The following is a 23372-nucleotide window of genomic DNA, read 5'->3' as shown; positions in this document are numbered from 1 at the left end:
AGGAGTATGCCGAAGCAGATATCCACACTGCAGCCTGTGAGGGGCTCCACACCAGAGCAGCTGAATGTTTCCTGAAAGAATGAGAGCCCCTGGAGAGCCCACACTGGAGCAGATTTATTCTGAAAGACTGCAGCCCACAGACAGGAGTCACGCTGGAGCAAGGGTGACATGTGAGGAGGAAGAGGCAGCAGAGAGAGTTAAGAACTGACCACAACAACTCATTTCTCATGTCCCATTTCCCATCAGCCCTGCACTACTTGGGGAAGGGGTGGGGAAGGGGAAGGAGTCAGGAATGAAAGAGCAAGGTTGAGCCTGGGGAAGACAGGGGCAAGGCGGTGCTGAAATTTTAGATTTTTGTTTCTCACTACTAAACCCCATTTTAATTGGCAACAAATTAATTTAATTTTCCACAAGTTGAGGCTGTTTTGCCCATGATCATAACTGGTAAGCAATCTCCCTGGTTTTGTCTCAACCCATGAGCTTTGCCATCCTATTTTCTCCTCTTATCCTGGTGAGATGGAGGAGTAAGAGAGCGGCTGAGCAGCCATCTACCTGCTGGCGCTCCAGGCTACTGTACATCCACAATGGCACTAGTCTGACAAAAGGCAACAAATGCTTTGAAGTGGTACATGACATAAGTTACAGTAAAGACCAAAGCTTCATCTACCTTTGACTGGCAAAATGTGTGTTTGTATTTCACTGAGCAGGCTGGAAGATATTTTCTCCCAAAGAGGTTGGCTAGAATGAGCACTAGCTTTTCCAGGACATCTTCTGCAAAAACAGCTGAGCCTATGTTGAAACAGAAAGTGTTTGGGTTAAATATGAAAGTGTCAAAGACAAAAAAAAAGAAAAATTAAGGAAAGCAAAACAAAACAAAAACCAGTAACTCCTCTTCAGGAGTTTTCTTCCCAGCTGCCATTGTCATGGCAGAGGTTATATTGGCTAAAGATCAACTCACTACATACAAAAAAACTCTGGTAGATAATTAAGCAACTAATATTATGTACAAATAAATACTGTATTCTTATATGTTCACATCCTGCAGCATATCTCTGTACAGAATGGATTTGACTTGTGTAATGAGACATTAGTAGTACTTAATTTTTTTTAATCTGTTGATATTTGGAGGGGTCATCCACCTTACCGTCTACATGACATTCAAATATTGCTCTGGAGTCAGAATTATTGATTTTTCTATGTATAGCATTCCTTTTTAGCCCATCGGAATGTTTCACAGACAATACATTTAGATTCATGATACCAACATTACCATATGTATGAGAAATATAAGCATATGCCAAGTGTGTAGAGACAGAGGCCAAGGATGTGAGGATGAAGGCTAGGCAAGCAAAAGATGGCAGCAGCAAGAAGGCATCGGAAAATTTCAGAACCCTTGGGGTTACAGAGCCCACCACAGACTACAATTAAAACGCACAGAGTATTATTTACCTTTAATCGGTTGGCACAATTTGTGGAATAAACCTTTCACAAGAAAGCTCACTAAAACAAAATTTGAAGGTTCGTGATAGTGCAAGTGTGTCACAAGTCCAGCAAATCCTATGGGTTTACCTTTTTGATCCAAGTAGCCCTATTTAATTTAAAAGCAAAACACACTTAGTTGTGAAGGATGAACTTGGACATGACAGAAATATAAAATGGTGGCATTCAGAATAGTCCTTCAACCTAATGCATGAGCACCCATTGAGAACATTCAATCTCCATTGAAAGGCAAAAATTTGTCCTTTCTGAAAAACGAGTCACCACGTTGTCCCACTGCCTGTAGTCCTGAGCTGTAAGCCAAATGGAGTCATGCATTCAAATATTCCAAAATGGCATCCATCAAAAAAGAAAGTATTATCATGGAGGGATACACCAGTAATTTTCAGTCTTCCCTAAATTTTTGTTACAGATACAATTTCTCTCAACATGTCACCCTTAGCATGCGTTAAACCCCTGCTATTTCACATGCATGCATCTTCATATACAATAGAAACACACAGCTCTTACTTGCCTAATCAATTTGTAACTATATAGACCATACCACAAGACTTTTCCTGTTGAGTTTATTCCAGAAGTAGCTCAGAATTAACCTCAAACTTAGGGTGCTCTAATTTTATCTGTTTTCTTCAATTTCTAACAGAAAGAAATAGCCTATTGCTATGAAATATAAAATATATGGGTCTTCAAATAAAAGCATACTAACACAAACAAATAAGAATCCGTAGATTTAAGAGCTCTCCTTTATAAGAGTGAGTTAAAACCTACCTCTTTGATCAGAAATTGCAAGGAAAACATAAAATAAATTTTTAGTATTTGAGCATATCTTTCTTTTCTGAACGACATCAGTGAGTGCTTCAACACTGACAATGCCTGGTCAAACAAACAGAAAAAGATAATTTAGAAATCCAAGGAAACGCTGATATTGTAACAAGCAGAGAAATATAATATTCAGCTTCTATGTTTTGTTTCAATACTTGTTTTTCAGGGTAAAAATGTTGGGCAGGGTTATGTTGTATTTTTATGTAAATTGAATGCCTAACTCCTGGAAATGCTTGTGAGAAAGGTCCATCCTCAGTCAAATGTGTGCTCATTTTCTACATTTACGCTAAGGTTTGTAAAGTTAGTTGCATGGAATTCATATAGAGATCTAAAAGACAAGGATTTAAATATCGTTAAACTAAATCCAGGAAGTTTTGAAATTACTCCTTACACTTTAATATCACTTTAATATTTTAACACAGAAGTTTACCAATTTACTTTGTTATCTTAAGAAGACTTATGTCTGTATTCACTCAGTGAGTCCTTGAAAATAAATGTCTATATGCTAAAGTGGATGTAAAAACCAGATCATCTGAAAGTAAGAGTTCCTTAATAATTACAAGAGGAGATCTCTGACCAATTTGCAGTCATGGTCATGGGTTGCTTACTTATATCACTGCATTAAAAGGCAAGAATAAGAATTTTTTGATTCCAAAGAGTTAGTAACAGGTGAGTTAGATTTAAGCAAGTGAGTAACACATCAAATTTTCTCACTGTTTCAATTGAGATAGCATTTCATAGCTCTCCTTTTCCCTATGGAAATGTATGTTCACATTTTTTCCTCAAATAAAGCTGAAATTTTAAGTATTGGGAGACTTTCTGATTCTCCAAGTTAATGCAACTGTTGCATAGAACAAAAGTCAGTAAAAATACCTTCCTGACAGTAGCATTCTTTCTGATGATACGATGATAATATCTATTGCAAAGAATAAATGCATAAAAATGGAGAGTACAATACTGAGGAGAAGATGGCACAGGTACTAGAAGCAGTATAGCAGAATATGCAACTTCATTTGGAGGCAGATTGCTTAATTCCGAAGTACATAACTTTCTGCTCAAGTTAAGGAGACATTTCATTAAATTACCATTAAGAAAAAAAACATTAAACCTTTGCTTTGGCATCCTCTTTGTCATCAGCCTTTTCAGCCAAGAGCATCAGTCTCAATATTAAGGAAATAGTCAGAGGAAACTGGCCTCTCAACTCAGGTACGTTGGATTTGATAAGTCTTTCAACTTTGGGCATTGGGATGTCATAGAAGAACACATTTCCAATCATATCATATCCCCGTCTTCCAGCACGTCCTGACATCTAAGAATAAAATTATTAATAATTATATTATTAAAATACTATTCATTTTAAAACAAAATATATCTACGTTGTGTGCACTGGTACCGCCTATACAGTCTTAAAGCATTTATGCAGAATTATTAAAATAATGTGTGCAAAATATGCTGTACCTCAAATATGGCTGGTTTACAAATGTGGTGGTTTACTTCTCAAAATATTTGATAGAAGACCTAAACACTGGTCCGGATACTCACATTCTCTCACGTGTCCTTTTAATATTCATATTGCTCCAAGGTAAGTTTTAACTTTGTACCTACACACCAGATTTGTTTTCAAGTTGCATTTAGCTCTGAATTATTTCAGGGTAGATTTGGGGCAAAGGGTAGTCCCAGTGTGAATAAAGAGCAGAGAATATGAAAAAGGAGTAGAGAGGAGCTTCCTAAGAAAGTACTCCCTTGCCTGGATCAATAGTGATTGGACAGGTCCATTATGGGCACTTGGCCTTTGTACCAGATGATGTTACAAAGCTGGAGTCATATCATTTATGTGCAGCAGAAGGGAGATGCATTTAGGTTTGGCTACTGCACAGATCCACTCACACTGACTCTCAGCTACCTGCCATCAGATGTATCTGGCCTATATGGCCACCTGAACCAGAGGCAAACTAACGATACTTCATGAAAATGCAGGGTTGAAAAGTAGCACAAGAGCAGGAAATGGGAACTAGTGAAGAGGTCAGAGTCTCTCAGCCCACCTAGTAACTTGTGCCATGACTGGAGCCGTTCTGCTTTATTGCATTTGCAACCTCATCTACACACTGCTGTGCTGCATTGTGTGGAGTGCCACTTCCAAGACGGAAAGAACTCAAACGTCCTTAATTAATCCAGTCAACAATCTTTCTTTTCCTCATTAAATCCCCACTGCATGTTCTTCTAGTGTATTTTTAATGCATTTGTAAAACTCTGGCTAGAACAAAACAGCTTTTGTCTTTCTGGCTCCCATAACTGAAAGCTGAATCTATGCCTTTAATCCACTGGGCAACTGTAATACTTCCATTGCTGAAACAGGTCTTTTGACTACATCCATTATTTGTGGGCTGGCGTTTCTGAAACATTAGTAAAGTCACCAAAATGAACAGCTACAACTCAGAACATACCCAGAAGTATATGTAAAAGATGTTTTTTCTGAATTTGTGTGTGATGGCAGCTACATGTATACTGTTCCTGTCAGAAAAAGTAGGTGTTCTATTTCCATACCTGTCTGTAATTTAGGGCATCTAAAAAGACAGAATCTTCAGCAAAGACAACAGATTTACATGGCATGTTGATTCCTAGAGCAAGCGATGAAGTGGCTGTGACTACCTGTAAGATATCGAACATGAGTAATTCTATTAGAAATGGCAATATCCATTTAAATATAAAACAAAACTACCTGTGATATCCAATTTATATCAGCAGGAATTCTACTATTATTTTTTATATAGCTAAACATTGATGAATTTAACACAGCAATGAACACACATTAATTTGACTCTTTAGTATAGTTCATATAGCTATTCTATATGCATATCAGACTTTTGTATCCCGAAAGTTTATACCACATCTTTCATGGAATACAAATTGAAATATTGAAACTGAGCAGGAATTCAAATATTCCATGAAGACGGTACAAAACACTATAATCCTATAGAGTTCATTTAACACATTCAGTTGGCTGTTGCAGTAAAAGACAGTAAAAAATGTTTCTATAATTACATTCACAACAAAAGGAGGGCTAAGGAGAATCTCCATCCTTTAATGGGTATGGGGGGAAAACACAGTGACAAATGATGAGGAAAAGGCTGAGGTACTTAATGATCTCTTTGCCTCAGTCTTTCATAGTAAGACCAGTTGTTCTCTGCGTATCCAACCCCCTGAGCCAGAAGACAGGGAGGGGGAGAAGAATGAAGTCCCCATAATCCATAGGGAAATGGTCAGCAACCTGCTACACCACTTGGACACACACGTCTATGGGGCCAGATGGGATCCACTCAAAGATACTGAGGGAGCTGATGGAAGTGCTCTCCAAGCCGTTTTCCATCATCTCTCAGCAGTCCTGGCTAACTGGGGTGCGCCCAAAGAGCGGTGGTAAATGGAGGTAAATTCAATTGGTGACCAGTCACAAGTGGTGTTCCCCAGAGCTCAGTACTGGGGCCAGTTTTGTTTAATACCTTTATCAATGATCCGGATGAGGGGATCAAATGCACCCTTGCTCAGTTTGCAGATGACACATTGTTGGGTGGCAGTGTTGATCTGCTGGAGGGTAGGAAGGTTCTACAGAGGGATATGGACAGGCTGGATCAATGGATTGAGGCCAATTTTATGAGGTTCAACAAGGCTCAGTGCTGGGTCCTGCACTTGGGCCACAACAGCCCCCTGCAATGCTACAGACTGGGGGCAGAGTGGCTAGAAAGCTGCTCAGTGGAAAAGGACCTGGGGGTGCTAACTGGTGGCTGGCTGAACATGAGTCAGCTTGTGCCCAGGTGACCAAGAAGGCCAGCAGCATCCTGGCCTGTATCAGGAATAGCGTGGCCATCACTTGTTGACAGAAGTCAACACTTTTTAAATTAGCATGACAAAGTAAATGCAATATATTTTACCACTGCTGAAAGCTAAACTGTATTTTTTCATTTAGTATGCGGAGAAACTAACATGCTAAAAGAAGAACTGTTCCCAATTTACCAACCTTGATATAGCCCATCCTGAAAAGCATCTCCACTACTTGTCTTTCCTTGCTGGACATAGATGCGTGATGATACCCAATGCCCCTCAGTGCCAACCTTTGCTGCAGATAACCTCTTCTCTCAAATCTAAGTCGATGAAAAATCTTCATCAAAGTCTACAAATAAAAAGTATTAACCACAACCAAGTGTTAATGAAAAAGTCTTCTCTGCTGAAGTTCCAAGTGCCGCAGAAATACAGCTATCACAGAACAAATTCCTAAGTAGCTTCGTGAATCTGATACTCTTTTGCTTATTTGTCATCCCTGCTCAGTATCACCATCTCACCTCACAATGCAGTTAGATGCTTTCCTTTCCCAAACTCAGAAATAGCACTGAATTAAGCTTTTCCAGTATTTTCTGAACTTCACTGTACAGCTAAGTGTCATCTGTTCCAAAGTCCAAGCTATTTCTTCACTGACTTTACCCATGTGCAACTGTGGGAAGCAGTGTTCCTTCCATGCTGGTTGACAGTGGTTCAAAAATCACATTGGGATCCCAAGTTCCCAGCATAAGGAATCATGAGCATTTTCAAGTTCAGTCCCAAAACACAGACATTTCCTGTCTTTCAAGACACATCACAATGAGCCAAAAGCATTATCAAGACACTTCATCAGAACTTTGAGCACCTTTTCTCTGAATTAAGAGCTATATATCACAATTACTCTTTTGATTAAAAAACCCCTAGCCATGAAGAGACAGCTATATGAACCACAGTCATGTTTCAGGAAGTTTAGACCTGAGGGGATCTCCTGGATCAAGGCCCAGTCACCCACCGCTGCTGGAAACCACATTATACAAATCTCTTTCACCAATTATTCCTTAATTATTTGTATACAAATATACACATTAATATTTCTGATGGACATCTGCAGATTTTCAGTGCTTTTCTCACCTTTGCTTTTCTCAGGGGCCATAAACACATTGAAAAGCACAGAAAATTTTGCTTTATGGGGACTAGAACTTTAAGAACCCAAAATAATTAATTAGTATTTCTATGAGATATGAAGGACTTAAAAATGTTTTTATAATTTAACAAAGGTGCCAAATGGCCTCTTCTGATGGCTCAGTCAGAAAAATACGAGTCTGAGATCTGAATCCACAAGTAACAGAATTGCATTGCTAACAGCTCATGTAAATCAATCCATTATAGCGTACATCCCAGGACTCCCAGCACAGGGACAGGTCAACCTCCTCCCATTTGGCAGAATGAAATTTGTCCATGCATCTTAAAAATAAAGTTATCTAAGGACTGATACCTTGAATAAAATGTAAATGGAAATATTCACAATGTTTCATGAACTCAATATGTACTGTTAGGAAGTACAACTGCATCATACATGAGTTCTATGTATTTATGCACAAATTCATGCATTTTAGACATAAAAAACCATAACCATATTATAACCACCAATGAATTACTTACATCTTCATCCACCGCTTCAGGATTGGCGTAAGTACATGAAGAAGGGATATCAGTTAGCCCTTTAAGTCTTTTTTCCAATTGGGTTTTTTTAGTCAAAAGCACCACAGTGTTTTCCATTTTACTGGGGTTCACCTTTTTGGTATCCCTGTATAAAATATACGATTAAAAATATTTTTTTCCTGTAATTCACATACATTTCTCAATTTTAAACTATACTTTGGTACTGAAAGATTCAGACTCATTCCCTTTTAAACTGTAGGCTCAAACAGTTTACTGATTTAATTAAATTAAATCCGTTAATTTACTGATAACAGCTTCATTTTATCATGGCTTATATGCAAAGTAGCAAGTAATTCTGGGTGACGTAGAGAGGAGGAGTTACAGTGATACACAAAAGTGAAGGAAGATGAAGACAGCAACTCTAAGCATCTCACTCAGCAAATTAAGCTAACAAAATCGCATAGTAGAAAAATTAAACATGAAAAAGAAATGTAATGGATTTACTGCCAATAATGACATGGACTGTAAGGATTTAGAACAGCACTTGAAGAAGAGAGGGGAGGGAAAACTATCTAGAGGCAGATTTTCAAGCTACTTCAATGTCTAAATATGTGTCTAAATTCCTACTGGATTTTCAAGTTTTATTAAAGTCAGCTAAGTTCATTCTTTCATGGTATTATGTCCAAATAATACACTGTAAATTGTTATGATTAGGACAAAATCATGATGCTTTCTGTTCCTAACAGTCCAGATGACTATTAGCCATATTTCATTGCCAAATGCCTTACAGAAATCCGTACTCTATGATTACAAAATCAAGAAAATTCAACATTAAGGGTGAAATAAATACGGTACAGTCCAAGCAAAAAGCTGACAAATACTCAAAGAACATCTCACCAGTCAGGTGAAGCTACACTTGAGAGATCCGCCACCTCAACCAGCCATGGCAAGGCTGAACTATGAAAATATTCTCCCACAGTGGCTGACCCAGCACCAGGGTTTTTAAGACCTCCGTGACAAAAGAGAAAGAGCCATTCTGGTATCTTCATATCTCAATAGCAAATTAATCCAAGTTGGTCAATCTCATGTACTCAGGTCTCTCTTTTTGGTTCTTTTGCTGCAGTGCCAGCACCTTACACAATGTCAGTAACAGCGGTATCTTCCTGGTGCCTAACAATACCCTGGGTACTGCTGATTGAAACCTGCCACGCAGCAACTCCTACTGTGTGGGTTGTTAGAGCAGAAAGAACAACAGGGACGATTATACTGCAAGCTGGATGAACATGCTGCTGAAAGGTACATTCCTCAGAAACAAGTTATCACAAAATGACCCTCTATCATAATATCTAACCTTTTTAATAATATATAGTTATAATACTTACGCAGGGTTGAATTTTCCTACCCTTTTGTTCACTTTTCTTAGTTTGGCCCTAAATCGGTTTCTTTCCTGCTCAATATCAGAGCCTTGTATACGCCTTTGTTTTTTCAGCAAATAAAGGAATATATTCCTGGCTGCACTTTCCACTGTATCCACGTTAAATCTTAAAAGCAAATAATATACAATATACATCAGCTAGATGAACTCTAATAAAGTTTTTATTTATATGTAATATTGTTATAATAGTATGCAGTGACTCTTATCATCTGACAATAATTGAGGATATGCTTCTAATGATTAGATTCTATTCCACATCCAAATCATCGGCTGCATTCACTTTCAAGCTGCTATTATTCCAAAACTGAGTGGTAAAATGTAAAATGGTTCTGCCAATAAATTATTTCTAGAAAGCATGCTCAACTCTACCTTTCCCTAAACAGGGCACTTGGACATACAGATAAAGCAAACTGCAGGTTATGTAATTTTAATTCTTCTCAACTACCCAGCTGAGAATCAGTCTCAGCCTGTCTTGGTCTTCTACACAGCTTTTTCAGTATTGGACTATTCGGAGTTTATCTGGGATGAAGACTTCTCCAGCTTCACCCTCAAAAAGTATTTTTCTGTTCTTGTTGCAGCAGCAGGTCCTGTTAACTAATGTCATACAAGGTGTTGGCAACACATGGTGTAGGGGTGCATCCTAGTCTGTTAGAATATTCACAAGTCATTCAAATCTGGCAGTCACCAAGAGCAGGAACAAAAATTGAAGGACTTTATCCTTTCATCCAGAAAGACCAAATACAGATTTTAAGGCTAGGAGGTAATCTCTCTTTACTTCAGTTTTTCTCATCTTCACAGATACCAGAGCTCAGTAACAGTCATTTTTCATAAACTCTTTTTTTTCCCCTTTGAAATTCAGACTGTATGTTCTAATTAATTTCTACTGTTGAGTTTACTCAGCCATGAAGAATACTAAAATGCTGCCAGCCTGTTCTTTTCCTTGGTGGCTCTAAGAAAAGAAAAGCGAACTCTTAACTACTGTTTTTTCCTTACCATCAGTAGCTGCGATCGCAGTTTGGCTTCTACAGCTCTGATACCTTCTCTCCCAGGAGTCTCCACTAATTCCATGCTAACATAACACCATCTTTTGCTTTGCAAAATCATTCATCAGTAACAGCTTAGAGAGAAAAAGCTTACCAGCACCAATGAATCTCCAAGTCACTGTCTGCTACTTGTGAGAGCTACTTATCCCCTTTATCACAATTGCTCAGGACTGGAACATTTAACTAGAGAGATTTTTTTGGTTGGTTGGTTGGGTTTTTTTACTTCTAATTCCTGTCCTTGTCTAACTACAAAGACATTGGGGAGTCTGCCAAGTGCTGCTACATTACACCTGTGCCTTCAAAGACCTTTAGAGAACAGATTTCTGTATCTTATCCTCCAGTTTGATACCACTAGGTATTCACTGGTCTGGGATGTGTTCTTGCCTCACCGCGATCATTTATCAACTGTCTAGGATATTTTTACTCTGCTCACAGTCTCTCGTCACCAAGAATTTCTAAGGACCCATCATTCCAGGGCAGATGAGAGGAAGGCACTTGTCCATTTCCCCTGTGGAGAAGCATCTTGGCACTTCCTATTGAGTGCCCCAAAATGATGCTGCAGTTCATACAGCAGCCCTGAAATTATTCCTTACAGAAGGAACTGCAAATATCTAAGAGTCCTTTTGAGAACTGTCAGTTTCAGCTTGAAATTAGTCATAACATTAAGTTACAACTAGGCTGTCACTGAGTAAAGAAATACTTTACCAGGAACTAGAGTGATTTGAGATGGGCCATTAATATGTGTATTCACTTTTTGCTTTTTCCTTTCCAGTTCTTTCAGAAACGCCTTTTTATCAGCATCAAGCATGTGAGCATTGGAATGGCAGTGAGCATTCTACCCCGAGTGTCCAATGTAAGGAAGGGCACCGCTTCATACCAAGATGAGAAAGCTTCCCATTTTTACATGATTGTTTCTCTGCATTATTACAGTGAAAATATGTGCTAGACAACTGTTCACTGTTTACTGATAAGCAGCTTTGTTTCATTAAGTCCGGCATTGAGGTATGTGCCTACTTTGCTAATATTAGCAATATCACTGACAATAATGGTATTGTCACTAGGCTCAGAGCTGTGCATGTCTGATGTTACAGTTACACCTCACATATATAGAAAGCAGGATGACTGATGCATGTCACTGTGCAGTGGAACCATCACCATATAACAAACACACACATTAATAGAACCTCATTCCACCCTCTTCTCTACCAAGCCTGCCCCTAGATACTCCATTTGCACCTCTAAATAAACAGCATATGTTTTCCAGAAGTTTTACTGGGGCAAAGCAACCAAGAATCCGATTCTCATTTTGGTGTGGTTCAGGTCCTTGTAATTTTCTCAGACACCCGTGCATGGATTCTACCCTTTCTATACAGCAATTAAATGCTCTCAGCTTTAATTTTAGTGAAACTTTTAGTGCCATAAATATACATGGGTTGATAGAGCTTGTAGGTCTTTACTTTGTAAGTTTTAAAGCAAAGGTAACAAATACCATATAAATGGCATACGCCAAGCTATATCAACGCTTATCTCCAATACCCGTTTTTCTGAATATAGGCAATACACACACAACATATGCAGTGTAAATACTTACATAAAAAATAAAGCAGGCAACTTATCCATCTCATGTAATCTATTAACAAAGCTTGCAAAATGCTTCCACTTTTCTTCTTCTGAGCAATCCACGGGTTTTGGCTTAAGGCACTCCAGTAGCTCATTCACCTGACCAAAGTAGTATTGTGGAGATTTTAGTGACAGAAACTTCTGACCGCAGGCTAAAAACCACAAAGCCTCCATTTTCCTGTGTCAACTTCCATCAGCTCAATTTTTTTCAGTCATTCAGAACTGGAATAGCCACATAAAGTTTACAGACTAAGAAGTCTGCAAGCTATCAACTGACTTTGGTGAGAACTCCAAATGCAAATTGTTGTAGCATTCATGGCTACCATCACAGTGCAAATAATAAAGTATCACTAACATAGTGATTCTGATCTATTTTCACATTTAAGTGTCATGTTTTGTGATTTTTTTTTAATTTATTTCCCAGATATTCTTTGTTTTCTTCTTGTTATCAATTCACCACCTCCTCATATTCTCTTTTATGATAAAGGAACAGGTGACCTCCAATCAGGGACTTGAGTTTTTGCTCACTGGTTTAATTTTCATCTTTTACGTGGAAACATACTGTCTGTGGTTACACGAAAGCTTTCAAATGAGCAGCAAAAGGTAGAGGTAGACTGAAGAAGCAGAGCTATGGTACAATATTCTCACTAACTGTAGGAAGCACCTAAAGGAATCAGGAATTGAAATCTCACAGCAGTATCAGAAGTCTGATTCACAGAAAAACTTGTGAAAATATCACCTTGAAAATGCTTATGGAAATGCCACAAATATTAGTGCTTATCTTCCCAGTACAGCAGTAGTTCATAAATAATAATTATAGGAGAAGAAACTCCATTATATCATTACTTATTATTATTATTATATCGAAGTTGTACACATTCTTAAGAAAGTGCCCAGTAATAACTGTTACCTTCTGTCTTTGGCCAAGAACAATCCATTTGCTAAGTTCTTTCTTCAGTTCCTGTTCGTATTTCCTCACATCTGCCTTTTTTATTACTACTTTATTCTTGAAACAGACAAATGCCTCAGGATCTAGCTCCTGGAAAACAACATTAATATAAAACATTGCAGTACTTTGTTAGCAGTTTATTTTGATACATTTTGCCCACAGCTGTGTATACACACCTGGGCCCTCGGCCACCCTCGCCAGACTTTTACCATTGTGTCATAAAGCTGGATGCTCTCTCGTGGAGACAGAGAAAGATCTGAAGGAATACCGTAGTTCTCAATCTGCAAGGAGTTTAAACAAGACAAAAATAAAGGAATCATTTTGATGGAATCCATGCTGCCTAATTGCAACAGGTACTATGCAATGTTGACCCCAGTATTATGCTTACGTGATTCACTGTTAATGCAGCACACGGATGATAGTATTCAATGAGAAAATCCCTGCTCCTTAGAGAACACACATACTTTTCCAAATCATTGTATCTTTCTTCATACAAGACTATGAAGAGACAAAAATGCTGTCATGATGTACTTGGTTGTTTTAAAAAGCTTAAGGCAAGCTTATTATTATTATTCCTGCAAGACTTGCTCTTACTTAAAAAAAAAAAAAAAATCAAAACAGAATATGCTTAAGTTCACGTTCACACACCGTGATAAAAGTTTTTGCAGAATTTATTTCTTAGTTACAAAATATTCTGATACGCACCTAGTCTAACACGGTATGATTGCTTTTGTTCTTGGACTTTAGATTTCCCTTTATATTTTCTTGAAAAGTTCTTCTCAGAGTTTGCAGAGCTTCTTTCTATTCTTTTCTCAGCACATTGCCAATACCTCTTCACAGACTGTAACCACCTACAGTGCACACATAAAATAAAAATAAGTGGCAAAATATATTTTAAGAAAACTGCTACAGCTACAATAGATGAATAACTACAGTCTGCTCAGTTTCTCCTATATAGTTTCCAGTCCCCCGTCACCATCTTCAGCGCAATGTTCTCAAGCTTATCCCAGGATGCAAATAAAAAATGTGAAATAGCACCATTATACATATATAAATATAGTGCAGGTGTCTTCTCTGATGGATGATGGGCAAATGTGCTTAGCAGGCTTTGGCAATTCAAATAAATAGATGCAAAAGCCTCCAAAATTCCTCTGCACAGCTCAATTATAGGGTCTGAAGGAACAAGTAGCGCTTTTTCTCATGATGGAGTTAAGAGTTACAGTACCATTTCTTGTCAATTGAGGGAGTAAGGGTAGCATAATATATAGCGCAATGTAACTCCAAATCAGTTGCCTCCCAATAGTAGTTGATCTCTCTATCTAAACCCACTCATATCTGATTTAAATATGCTCTTGTGAGCAAGAAAATTCCACACGTACTCAGTTAGGTGTTCTGGATTACTGACAGTAGCAGAGAGTGCCAAAAACGGACATCGAATTGTTACTAAAATGTGCTCCCAAACCTCTGCTCCAATTTCACCACCAAGACAATGGACCTATGGTTTTGGGAAAAAGGATGAAAAGAAAATAAGAAGCATTCCTTATCAAAGTGCACCCAGAACATAAGTTGGTTTGTGTTTTACAAAAAACCAAAGTTTGGCAAGATCAATACTGAATGATTCTCATATTGTAGCAAATGACCACAAGATGCAAATCAAATGTCCAGTAAATCCCTCTCCAGACTTAGCTGGATAGCAAGTCAGCGTAAAATTTCAATACTATGTTCACTGTTCGTACCCCAGATACTGGCATTATTAGCAACTAATTTTATACACAAGAACAAACACAGCAGGAATTTTAAATTTAGCAAGATTAATCATCGACGTTTCCCCTGGAATGACTGACAAATACAATATGATGTGAAATCCGTACAATCCCAGTCTGTACCGTTCTATTTGTGCCACTGAGACTACACAGTGGTGGCTTTTAGTTTTTCAGCTGACTGGCTTGAGAGAAGTAAAGGAAGCTCCTGGTAGCTTTGACTGAAATATATGTCCTTTTGAGGACCAACAGAGTTTTAAGTTCTTTCACCGAAGCATATAAACCCAATCAGCGAACAGGAAAAAGTAATTAAGTCTGGAATTATATTCCTGAAAGTAGTTTTTTTTTGCCAGCAATAATACATGCAATTAAAAACTGGCATTTTTCTTCCAGATTGTCCATAAATTTGTTACATTGGTTACTACGGAAGATGCCTACCTCATCAAATATAACATATTGTATCTGTTTGGCCCACTTCTGGCAACGAGGAGACAGCATCAGGATTTCTAAACACTGAGGCACGGTCACTAGTATCTAAGAAGAAAGGTTTGTAAAGCATTATTTTCAAGTAAACTGACTAATCAGCTACAAGTAGACCCTGTATTTAAAAAGCATTCAAAACCATACACATGTATTTGATTTCAAGGTAAGCAAGATTACATGAATGATTTGTCACTGCTATCTTAAAGAAGGGCAAGAAAGAAAACCCAGGAAACTAACTACAGACTAGTCAGCCTCACTTCAATCCCCATGAAGATAACTAATCCTGGAAATCATTTCCAAGCATGAAGAACAAAAAACAACATGAAGAACAAAAAAGTCATCACGAGCATTCAGCATGAATTCAGCGAGGGGAAGTCATGCTGACCAACCTTGCCAAACTTCTATCATGAAATGACTGGCTTGGTAGATGAGGGGGGAACAGTGAATATTATCTTCAGTAAGGCTTTTGACAACACCTCTAAGATCCCCATAGACAAGCTGTTGAAGAATGGACCAGATTAGCAGACAGTGAAAGTGTTGGACTGAAAACTGGTTGGAAGGCTATGCTTAGAAGTTGGTGATTGGTGGTACAAAGTCTAGCTGGAGGCCGGTAACTAGAGTTGTACTCCAGGAGTCAATAGTAGGTCTGATCCTGTTTAACATCTCCATTAATGACCTGGATGATGGGGAAAAGCATACCCTCAGCAGGCTTGCTGATGACACCAAACTGGGAGGAGCAGCTGATATGTCAAAGGCTCATGCTGCCATCCAGAGGGACCTAGGCTGGAGAAATGTGCTGACAGGGACCTCATAAGGTTCAACAGGGAGATGTGCAAGCTCCTGTACCAAAGGAGGAACAACCCCATGTACCAGTGTATGCTGGAGACCATCCAGCTGGGAAGCAGCTCTGCAGAAAAGGACCTGAGGGTCCTGGTGGACACCAAGTTGAACATGAGGCAGCAATGTGCCCTCATGGCAAAGAAGGTTAATGGCATCCTGGGCTGCATTAGGGGGAGTGTTGCCAGCAAATCAATGCAGGGAATCCTTCCCCTCTACTCAGCACTGATGAGGCCACACCTGGAGTTCAGGTTCTGGGCTCTCCACTAAAAGAGAGACCAACCTAGTGACCTTCTATGATGGAGTGACTACATCAGTGGACACGGGAAGGGTTACTGATGTATTCTATCTGGAATTCTGTAAGGCACCTGCTGTGTGTTGGCAACCAAAAGATTTTAATGTTTTTCCTTTTAACCAGAGCAAGTTATCAACCGCATACCCCCTAAGGACGAGTAGGTAAGGTTATATGCCATATACCGAAATTTTCTAGTAAGCGGTACAGCTAAGCTTAAGTTTTTCCTGAACTTTGTATTTAGCAATGGCACAGTTGTTGTAATTAGAATTAACATTTTCAGAAGCCAGACAGAATACATAAGTCATTATTACTATGTGTTAAAAACCCATAAAAAGATACCTGAGAATTCATAACATCATGGCGATAATCTCACGTGAAGACTCCGCACACTACCAATCCATCCGGAAGTTTCTTGGTGAACCGACTGTATATAGTTCCTACCACTTGGTTTACAAGGGCCTTAAATAAAGCAGGTCATTAACAAAACCAGACAGTGTATCTCTAAAGACATACGGTATTCTGAGACATATAAAAGCATTCCTTTTTGGCACTGATATTAACATACTAGACTATAATACATACCATGTAATGCTCTGTTAAGTCTAGAGTGTCAATAATGTTAACTTTAAAAAGATCTGGTACTTGATATTTTTGCTTATAGAAAACAATCCATAGAGGTTGTTATGTAATTCACTACCCAAAACTCACACCACTGCAATCAAAGTAAGCTCTGGGTGAAATAAAAAATTTGGGCCTCAGCACTTAAGTCAGTTTTTAACTATAAACAATGAGTTTTTAACTCCTTAAAAAATATCCCACTGCCTAGAGTTTCATAAATTGTCTCTCGAAGTATCTAATGGTGAACTTACTGAGAGAAAGACGACTTGCTGGGTCATTGTTCTGTTCAAATATTACTTTACCATGTTGGTAGACTTTGAGGCATTCTCAGTATTTACTAAAAATGTTTCTTTTAGCACTTCTGTATATATATTAGCAATTCTGACCTTAAATTAGCTGTATAGATATTAATAGACAAAAATTCTACATAAGCTTAAATATTTTTAAGATTTTTTTTAAACATGCTGTTTACATGTAAAACAGAATGTAAAGATTCCATTTCTAATAAAAAAAAAAAAATAGCAACAAGAGTAGTGTTACAAGCTACCCCAAACAGTTTCAGAATCACACTGAGAAATATCATAGTCATATATACAGAATATGTAGTAGGCTGATGCAGCCTTACCTTTGTAGGAGCAACATACACAACAACCCCTTCATTGCTTGTTTTCAGAACTTTTTCCATGCAATAATATGATGCGTATGTTTTTCCTGACGAAGTGGGAGCAACAATCACTGCAGACTCATTATTATCTACAGCATCAAGAAGTTCCCGCTAAGAGAAAAGAAGTTACTTATGTCAAAATGTCTTGCTAGGAAGTTCTTATTGAGTAAACCAGCTCTTTCTATGAAAACATCTCCTATTTTTGCACATAGACTTTATACACAGATTTTAGACTAGAGGAAGTCAGAGTTAACCTGGCTGGTTTATGGCTCTATTCTTTATTCTTACACTGGTAATAGGGAGGGGAAAAAAAAAAAAAAAAGAACAAAAAAAAGAACAAGGAACTACAAATTCTAACTTGTCTATTTCAATTATTTGGTCTGAAATACTGATACCAAAACTTTCTGAATCCAAACCTGGATATATTCAAGTTAAAAAATAAAACAGTTAACTAAGCAATGTATAATTTAGTTTCAAAAGCTTCATTATCATAGAATCATACAATGGGTAGGGTTGGAAAGGACCCTAAGATCAACACCAACCCCACTGCCATGGGCAGAGACACCTCACCCTAGACCATGTCGCCCAAGGCTCTGTCCAACCTGGCCTTGAACACTGCCAGGGATGGAGCATTTACCACTTCTTTGGGCAACCCATTACAGTGCCTCACCACCCTCACAGTAAAAAATTTCTCATTGTTTTATATAAGGCAATATTTGTTTTCTTGCATTATAATAGTTACATCAGTATGGTCCAAATCTCTCTTCTGCTCCTATACAGCTTTTAGTAATCTGTTTCCTTCCCTATTACTGTCATCCTCCATGCTCTCTCACCTTACGCATGTCTGTGAAAGGATGGGGGAAGGGGTACAGAAGAGGAAACAGAAATAGTACTAACCCTATCTTTCTCTATCAGCACGTATGCCAAATTCCAACTTGGTTTTTAAGCAATTGTTTTGCAGAGATGGAGATGCAAAGCAGCAAATTCAGATGGCCTCCCCAGTCGAGTAATAAAAAAAAAAATCTGAGTTAGACTTACTCTGCTTTAGACAGAGAGGTTATTTCTCGAGTCATACTATGGGTAATTGTTTGGGGACAATGAACAGAGGATGAATAGTCAGAGATTATCCAGAGATCATAGGGTGTTACCACCATTACATATAGCAAGAAGCAGTGAAATCCCACAGATTCAGCATTTCTTATGTTGAATTCCTTATGCCAAGCTCTTTAGAAAAGCTCTCAGTATAGGAAGAATATGGAATGCAGTACAAAATTATCTACTGAATTTGTTAAAGTTAGTGCAAAGTTAAATTTGTTAATACTATTTTTGACAAGTAGTATAATCATAGAATCATAGAATAGTAAGGGTTGGAGTAAGCCATTACCCCTTGTCCTACCACTACAGTCCCTGAGGAAGAGTCCCTCCCCAGCATCCTTATAGACCCCCTTCATACACTGGAAGGCTGCTATGAGGTCTCCACACAGCCTTCTCTTCTCCAGGCTGAACAGCCCCAACTCTCTCAGCCTATCTTCACACGGGAGGTGCTCCAGCCCTCTTATCATAATGGGTACTTTTAAATGGGAAAAAAATATCAACGGTAACTTCCATTAATTTTATGCTGAAAGTTTGCGTCTCATTACCTGCCATGTGTCAGGTATGAAATGTTGCACTCGGGGATCTGGATCATGTCTCTCTTCTCTGAGCAAGTAATAATCCATGTATTGTAGCTGAAAGCGAGCTGGACCCACTTTGATAGCATAGTTGCTAATCTTCTTATCATTACTTTCTCCTGCCTATAAGGTCAAATGAAAATTCAATCTGGTTTGAAAGGTAGCAAGAAATTGAGAAAATGGCACATCTTTTGCTTTGTGGAACTCTGCAAGCTTTGAAAAACATACAAAAGTGCAGGTGACTTTAAAATAATTTCTTGCAGAAGCCCAAACCATAATAGCCTTATATCAGTGTTTTGCTTGTATCTCTTCAAAGGAGACTATGTCCTAAAAACAGTATGTCTTCCATAACCAGTGCTGATAGTGGTTTTGTTGTCAGAAGAGGTAACAAATCTGGCTAGCAGGCAAAGCTCAGCCTCTTTAAGCTACTGCCTGCTAGAGCCTTCTCATTATATATTTATGCCTCTTTACTTCAGCCTGCCCTGACCCCTCGTGCAATGAATCACAGTGGCAAAAGGAAATTCAATGTAAAGACTGAGTGTAAGCCCAGATTTCATCTAGCACTATATTTTTAAACAATGCCTGTATACCCTAAGACATACCAAATTTAATATTCATGGACACGCCTAGTTACAACAACTGATTCTGAAATCTCTATAGAAAAGCATTACATGTACAACATACATTAAAAGATGAGAGAATCACATAATAATTTAGGTTGTCAGGGATGTCTGGATGTAAATTAATCCAACTCACTGCTAGAAGCAGATGCGATTAGACCAGGTCACTCAGGGCTGTGTTCAGCTGAGATTTTACTATCTCCAAGGATGGAGATTTCAAAACTTATTCAATTTCTTGAAAGAAATGTTTACAGTTATTCCTAAAATTCCCCCAACTTTGCAAAATTAATCATCAGAAACAAGTAGCTGCAAAAGCAAAAGTAGGTCCAAAATCCACTGACTGATGTTCAGCCCTTCTAAGCAAGACATTAAACTTGCCAACATACCCTTTCTATCACCACAAACCTTTACAATAGACCTTTTGAGACCTCAGATCCTAAATCCTGAAATATAATTTACTTGGGGCACCAAACACCCTTAAAATAACTATGTTGCCAAGCGCAAACAATCACCATACGCTAGCTGAATTCACATAGAAAGAGACAAATAATTTCCATGCTTCAACAGAAGAAAGTTTCTTACAAAAGAAATCACCTCCTCCCTCACCTTAGTCCTGATCCTCAAGGAAGGATGATAAACACTTTTCAGAAACAAGCTTCAAAAAATTCTGAACTCTACTGTGCCTGAAAAATGAGACACTGAAGTGACTGGTATTGGTTTTACAGTTCACTACAGTCTTCTGTCCTTTTGCTATTGATTCATATTCTGCAGGTTGTGAGTTACACCCTACCTCTTCTGCCTGAGAGCCACTTTAGCATCCCCTCTCCCTACCAAGAAAGATGTCAAACCACTCTAAACATTAAATCAGCCAGTGGGCAGGTTGCTAACACGCAGAAAAGCAAAAGGTCAATCCTTAGAGAAATTACTTCTGAGCCACATTCAGTATAGCTACTGGTGGTCTCAGCTGTGCTAGGAAGGACAAGCAATGTAGTATCTAAAACGGTTACCTTCAGAGGTAATCAGTAATACCATAACTGACGAAAACAAACAAAATAGTTTTCATCTACTGCAGCCTCAAAGATTTCCTTCTCTAAAGTAGCACATTTGGGCCACTTAGAGAGCAGCTGCTCATCTTTTAGCCTTTAAGAGTTATTTTTAACATGCAGAGTTCAGCTGATGTGATGAATTGAACAGCAGGTACCTCTCAGAGATGTCTAAGGCCTCAGGCAGATATAACTAGAGCAAATATTAATGCATGTTTGTTTCAAGGGGTGTCTTTGCAGCTGTACAAAGTTCTGTTTACTAAAAGGGAAGTGCTCTACTGTGCCAGCTAGCTCTCTTGTCAAGGAGAGAAATGATCCCTGGAACTAAAAAAGATTAGTATCTTAAGCAAGAATAGATATTCCTAAATCTATGGCACAATAAAAGATAAAATAAGCCCAATACAGATCTTCTACACACTACTCAATGCTTAAGAAAAACTGTTGATATTCAGCCACAGATCCAGTTATAGGAGAACCATTAGAGTCTACAAACTTACCTGGCCAGATAGGGAGCATGCCAAATTCTCAAATCCAAGATATCTAAGACATCTGGTCAGCTTTTCTAGATGTGGTTTCTCCAACATATCTTGATATTTTTCAAGGAGAATATGAAGTCTCCTCATGACTTGAACAGCTTTGCTTAAATCTTTATCTTTGCTGCCTTACAAAGGAAAAAAAAAAAAGAGCCTACAGATATCTGGGAGCTGATCCTATCATTGGGAATTTTCCAATATTAGGTATTTTTAAGGACAGACCTCATCCATCCAAACAAATTTATGACAATGAAAAAATGAATTTTATTTAAAGAAAACCCACCTCTAAAAAGCAGTGCTACTGAAGACCAAGCACCCAAATAATTCTATCTGCTTCTGCACACTCAGCTATAAAAAGAAGTTCTACTTCTGACATCCATGCAATAACTGAGCTCCCCCATTTCACCTTCCTGACCGACACATTTGTCACTCAAACTTATTAGCAACATATTTCACTCCAGTGTTTACAACTCTCCCCAACACATTTAAAGCAGTGTCTGTTTGACCCTCCTGGCTGAGTGTATGGACTGAACAAGCTAATTCTGGTGAAACAGGAGGCCACTAACCATGGCAGCACAGATCTCTGTACAAATTGTCATCAGACTGTGAGCTAACAACCTCAGCTAATTAAACAATCCTCTGCAATATAGATGTATTTTAGTGTGCATGATACATAATCATTAAAGATAAATACAATAAGATAAATTATGTATGCAATGTCTACAAAGCAAAACCAGAAAACACCTACAATCTAAGTTCATTGACTACTTTACAGCTGACTCAAAGGATCTTCAAATTGCAAAAGCGGGCCAGAGCCTGTTAATACTTAAAACCACCTTCCATGCTACTGAAAGAGGGCTGTATTTACACATCTTTATTCCAGCTGAGAATGTCCAAAGTCAGTCACTCTTGGTGAAAGGGTGTGGAAGCTGAATAATGAACATGAATTTGGCTATCACACCTTGTGTTTTGCAGTGTTCCTTCCACGCTTCTAAACAGGCAGACAGTCCTGTCATTTCTACACTGAACTTCACAGATTTACTTTTAAGAGCCTTGAGAAACTTCTCCAATTTACTTATTCCAGCAGTCACATCTGCTTTTATTTCTTTTTCAGTTGGTATACACAAGGCTTTCCATTGCTCCTCTTCTTTCTTTTCTTCCTTAGCTCTTAATCGCCTGGTGTTTTCCTCTGCAATTTTTTCCACTTTACTTTTCTACCCAATAAAAGGAAAATATTTATTACTAATCATCATTGTGTGCAAGCATCATTAAAAAAAGCTAAGCCATAAACTCAGAGCAGGTACAACATAGTTTCCAATTAATCTGTGTGATGCATTGTGTTTTGTGAATCATTTAAATTAGTACTTCATTTTGAAGGAGATACAATTTCTGAATCCCAATATATGTTCCTCAAAAAAAGCTTAATTTTAAGTCGGTATAAAGCTTCACAAACAGTATAAAAAAGCACAAATGTGGAAAAATAAAATAGCAGTTGTCTTACTTTATACATAGGTGATTCTGATTATATTGAGATGCTTTTCAATAAATTAAATAAAATTAAGCATTCAGCGCTACTTGAAGTTAACAAAATTATTTTATATACAGACTTTTACAGGTAATTAAACAGGCCATAATCTATAATCCATAGTACAGGCTATTGTGAAATAGTACTCAAGTTACTATTGTTCAGTATTTGTTGTTCATGAGTATGCAAGTACATTCTACAAACCCTGTGATGTCTGAAAATGTTCACCTAGTTAGGATTAACTGCAATATCTAAAGGATCTTTCACAGAGAATGTTTCCAAATAATGCAGGGAAATAAATAATTGAATAATGTTTCTTCCTGTATTCCTCAACAGTTTCTTAAAGTGAAATTAAATTCATTAACCTCATTTTCTTTCACTCCACATTATAATATTGGCCATGAGCCAAAACCTCTCAGCCTTTACAGAGGACTGTATTTATTTATTTGGTTTTTATTTACTTCTGCCTGTTAAAATATAATCACT

The 23372-nt window shown here is 38.0% G+C and overlaps 1 protein-coding gene across 1 annotated transcript in view; it reads right to left on the bottom strand.

Annotated features, from left to right (window-relative positions):
* DDX60 (DExD/H-box helicase 60) overlaps positions 1-23372 on the bottom strand; it is a 43603-nt gene that overhangs the window by 7709 nt on the left and 12522 nt on the right. Inside the window, 20 exon segments of the mRNA XM_030491918.1 lie at positions 668-789; positions 1450-1588; positions 2266-2370; positions 3428-3628; positions 4864-4968; positions 6332-6484; positions 7792-7936; positions 9174-9332; positions 11861-11988; positions 12800-12928; positions 13015-13119; positions 13227-13336; positions 13544-13689; positions 14218-14333; positions 15037-15132; positions 16553-16672; positions 17457-17606; positions 19136-19288; positions 21326-21489; positions 22323-22575. Of these exon segments, the coding sequence (XP_030347778.1) occupies positions 668-789; positions 1450-1588; positions 2266-2370; positions 3428-3628; positions 4864-4968; positions 6332-6484; positions 7792-7936; positions 9174-9332; positions 11861-11988; positions 12800-12928; positions 13015-13119; positions 13227-13336; positions 13544-13689; positions 14218-14333; positions 15037-15132; positions 16553-16672; positions 17457-17606; positions 19136-19288; positions 21326-21489; positions 22323-22575 (2799 nt within the window).

The sequence above is a fragment of the Strigops habroptila genome, chromosome 7 (genome assembly GCF_004027225.2).
Source record: "Strigops habroptila isolate Jane chromosome 7, bStrHab1.2.pri, whole genome shotgun sequence".
Lineage (NCBI taxonomy): Eukaryota > Metazoa > Chordata > Aves > Psittaciformes > Psittacidae > Strigops > Strigops habroptila.
This window is presented reverse-complemented; position numbering and strand designations above follow the sequence as displayed.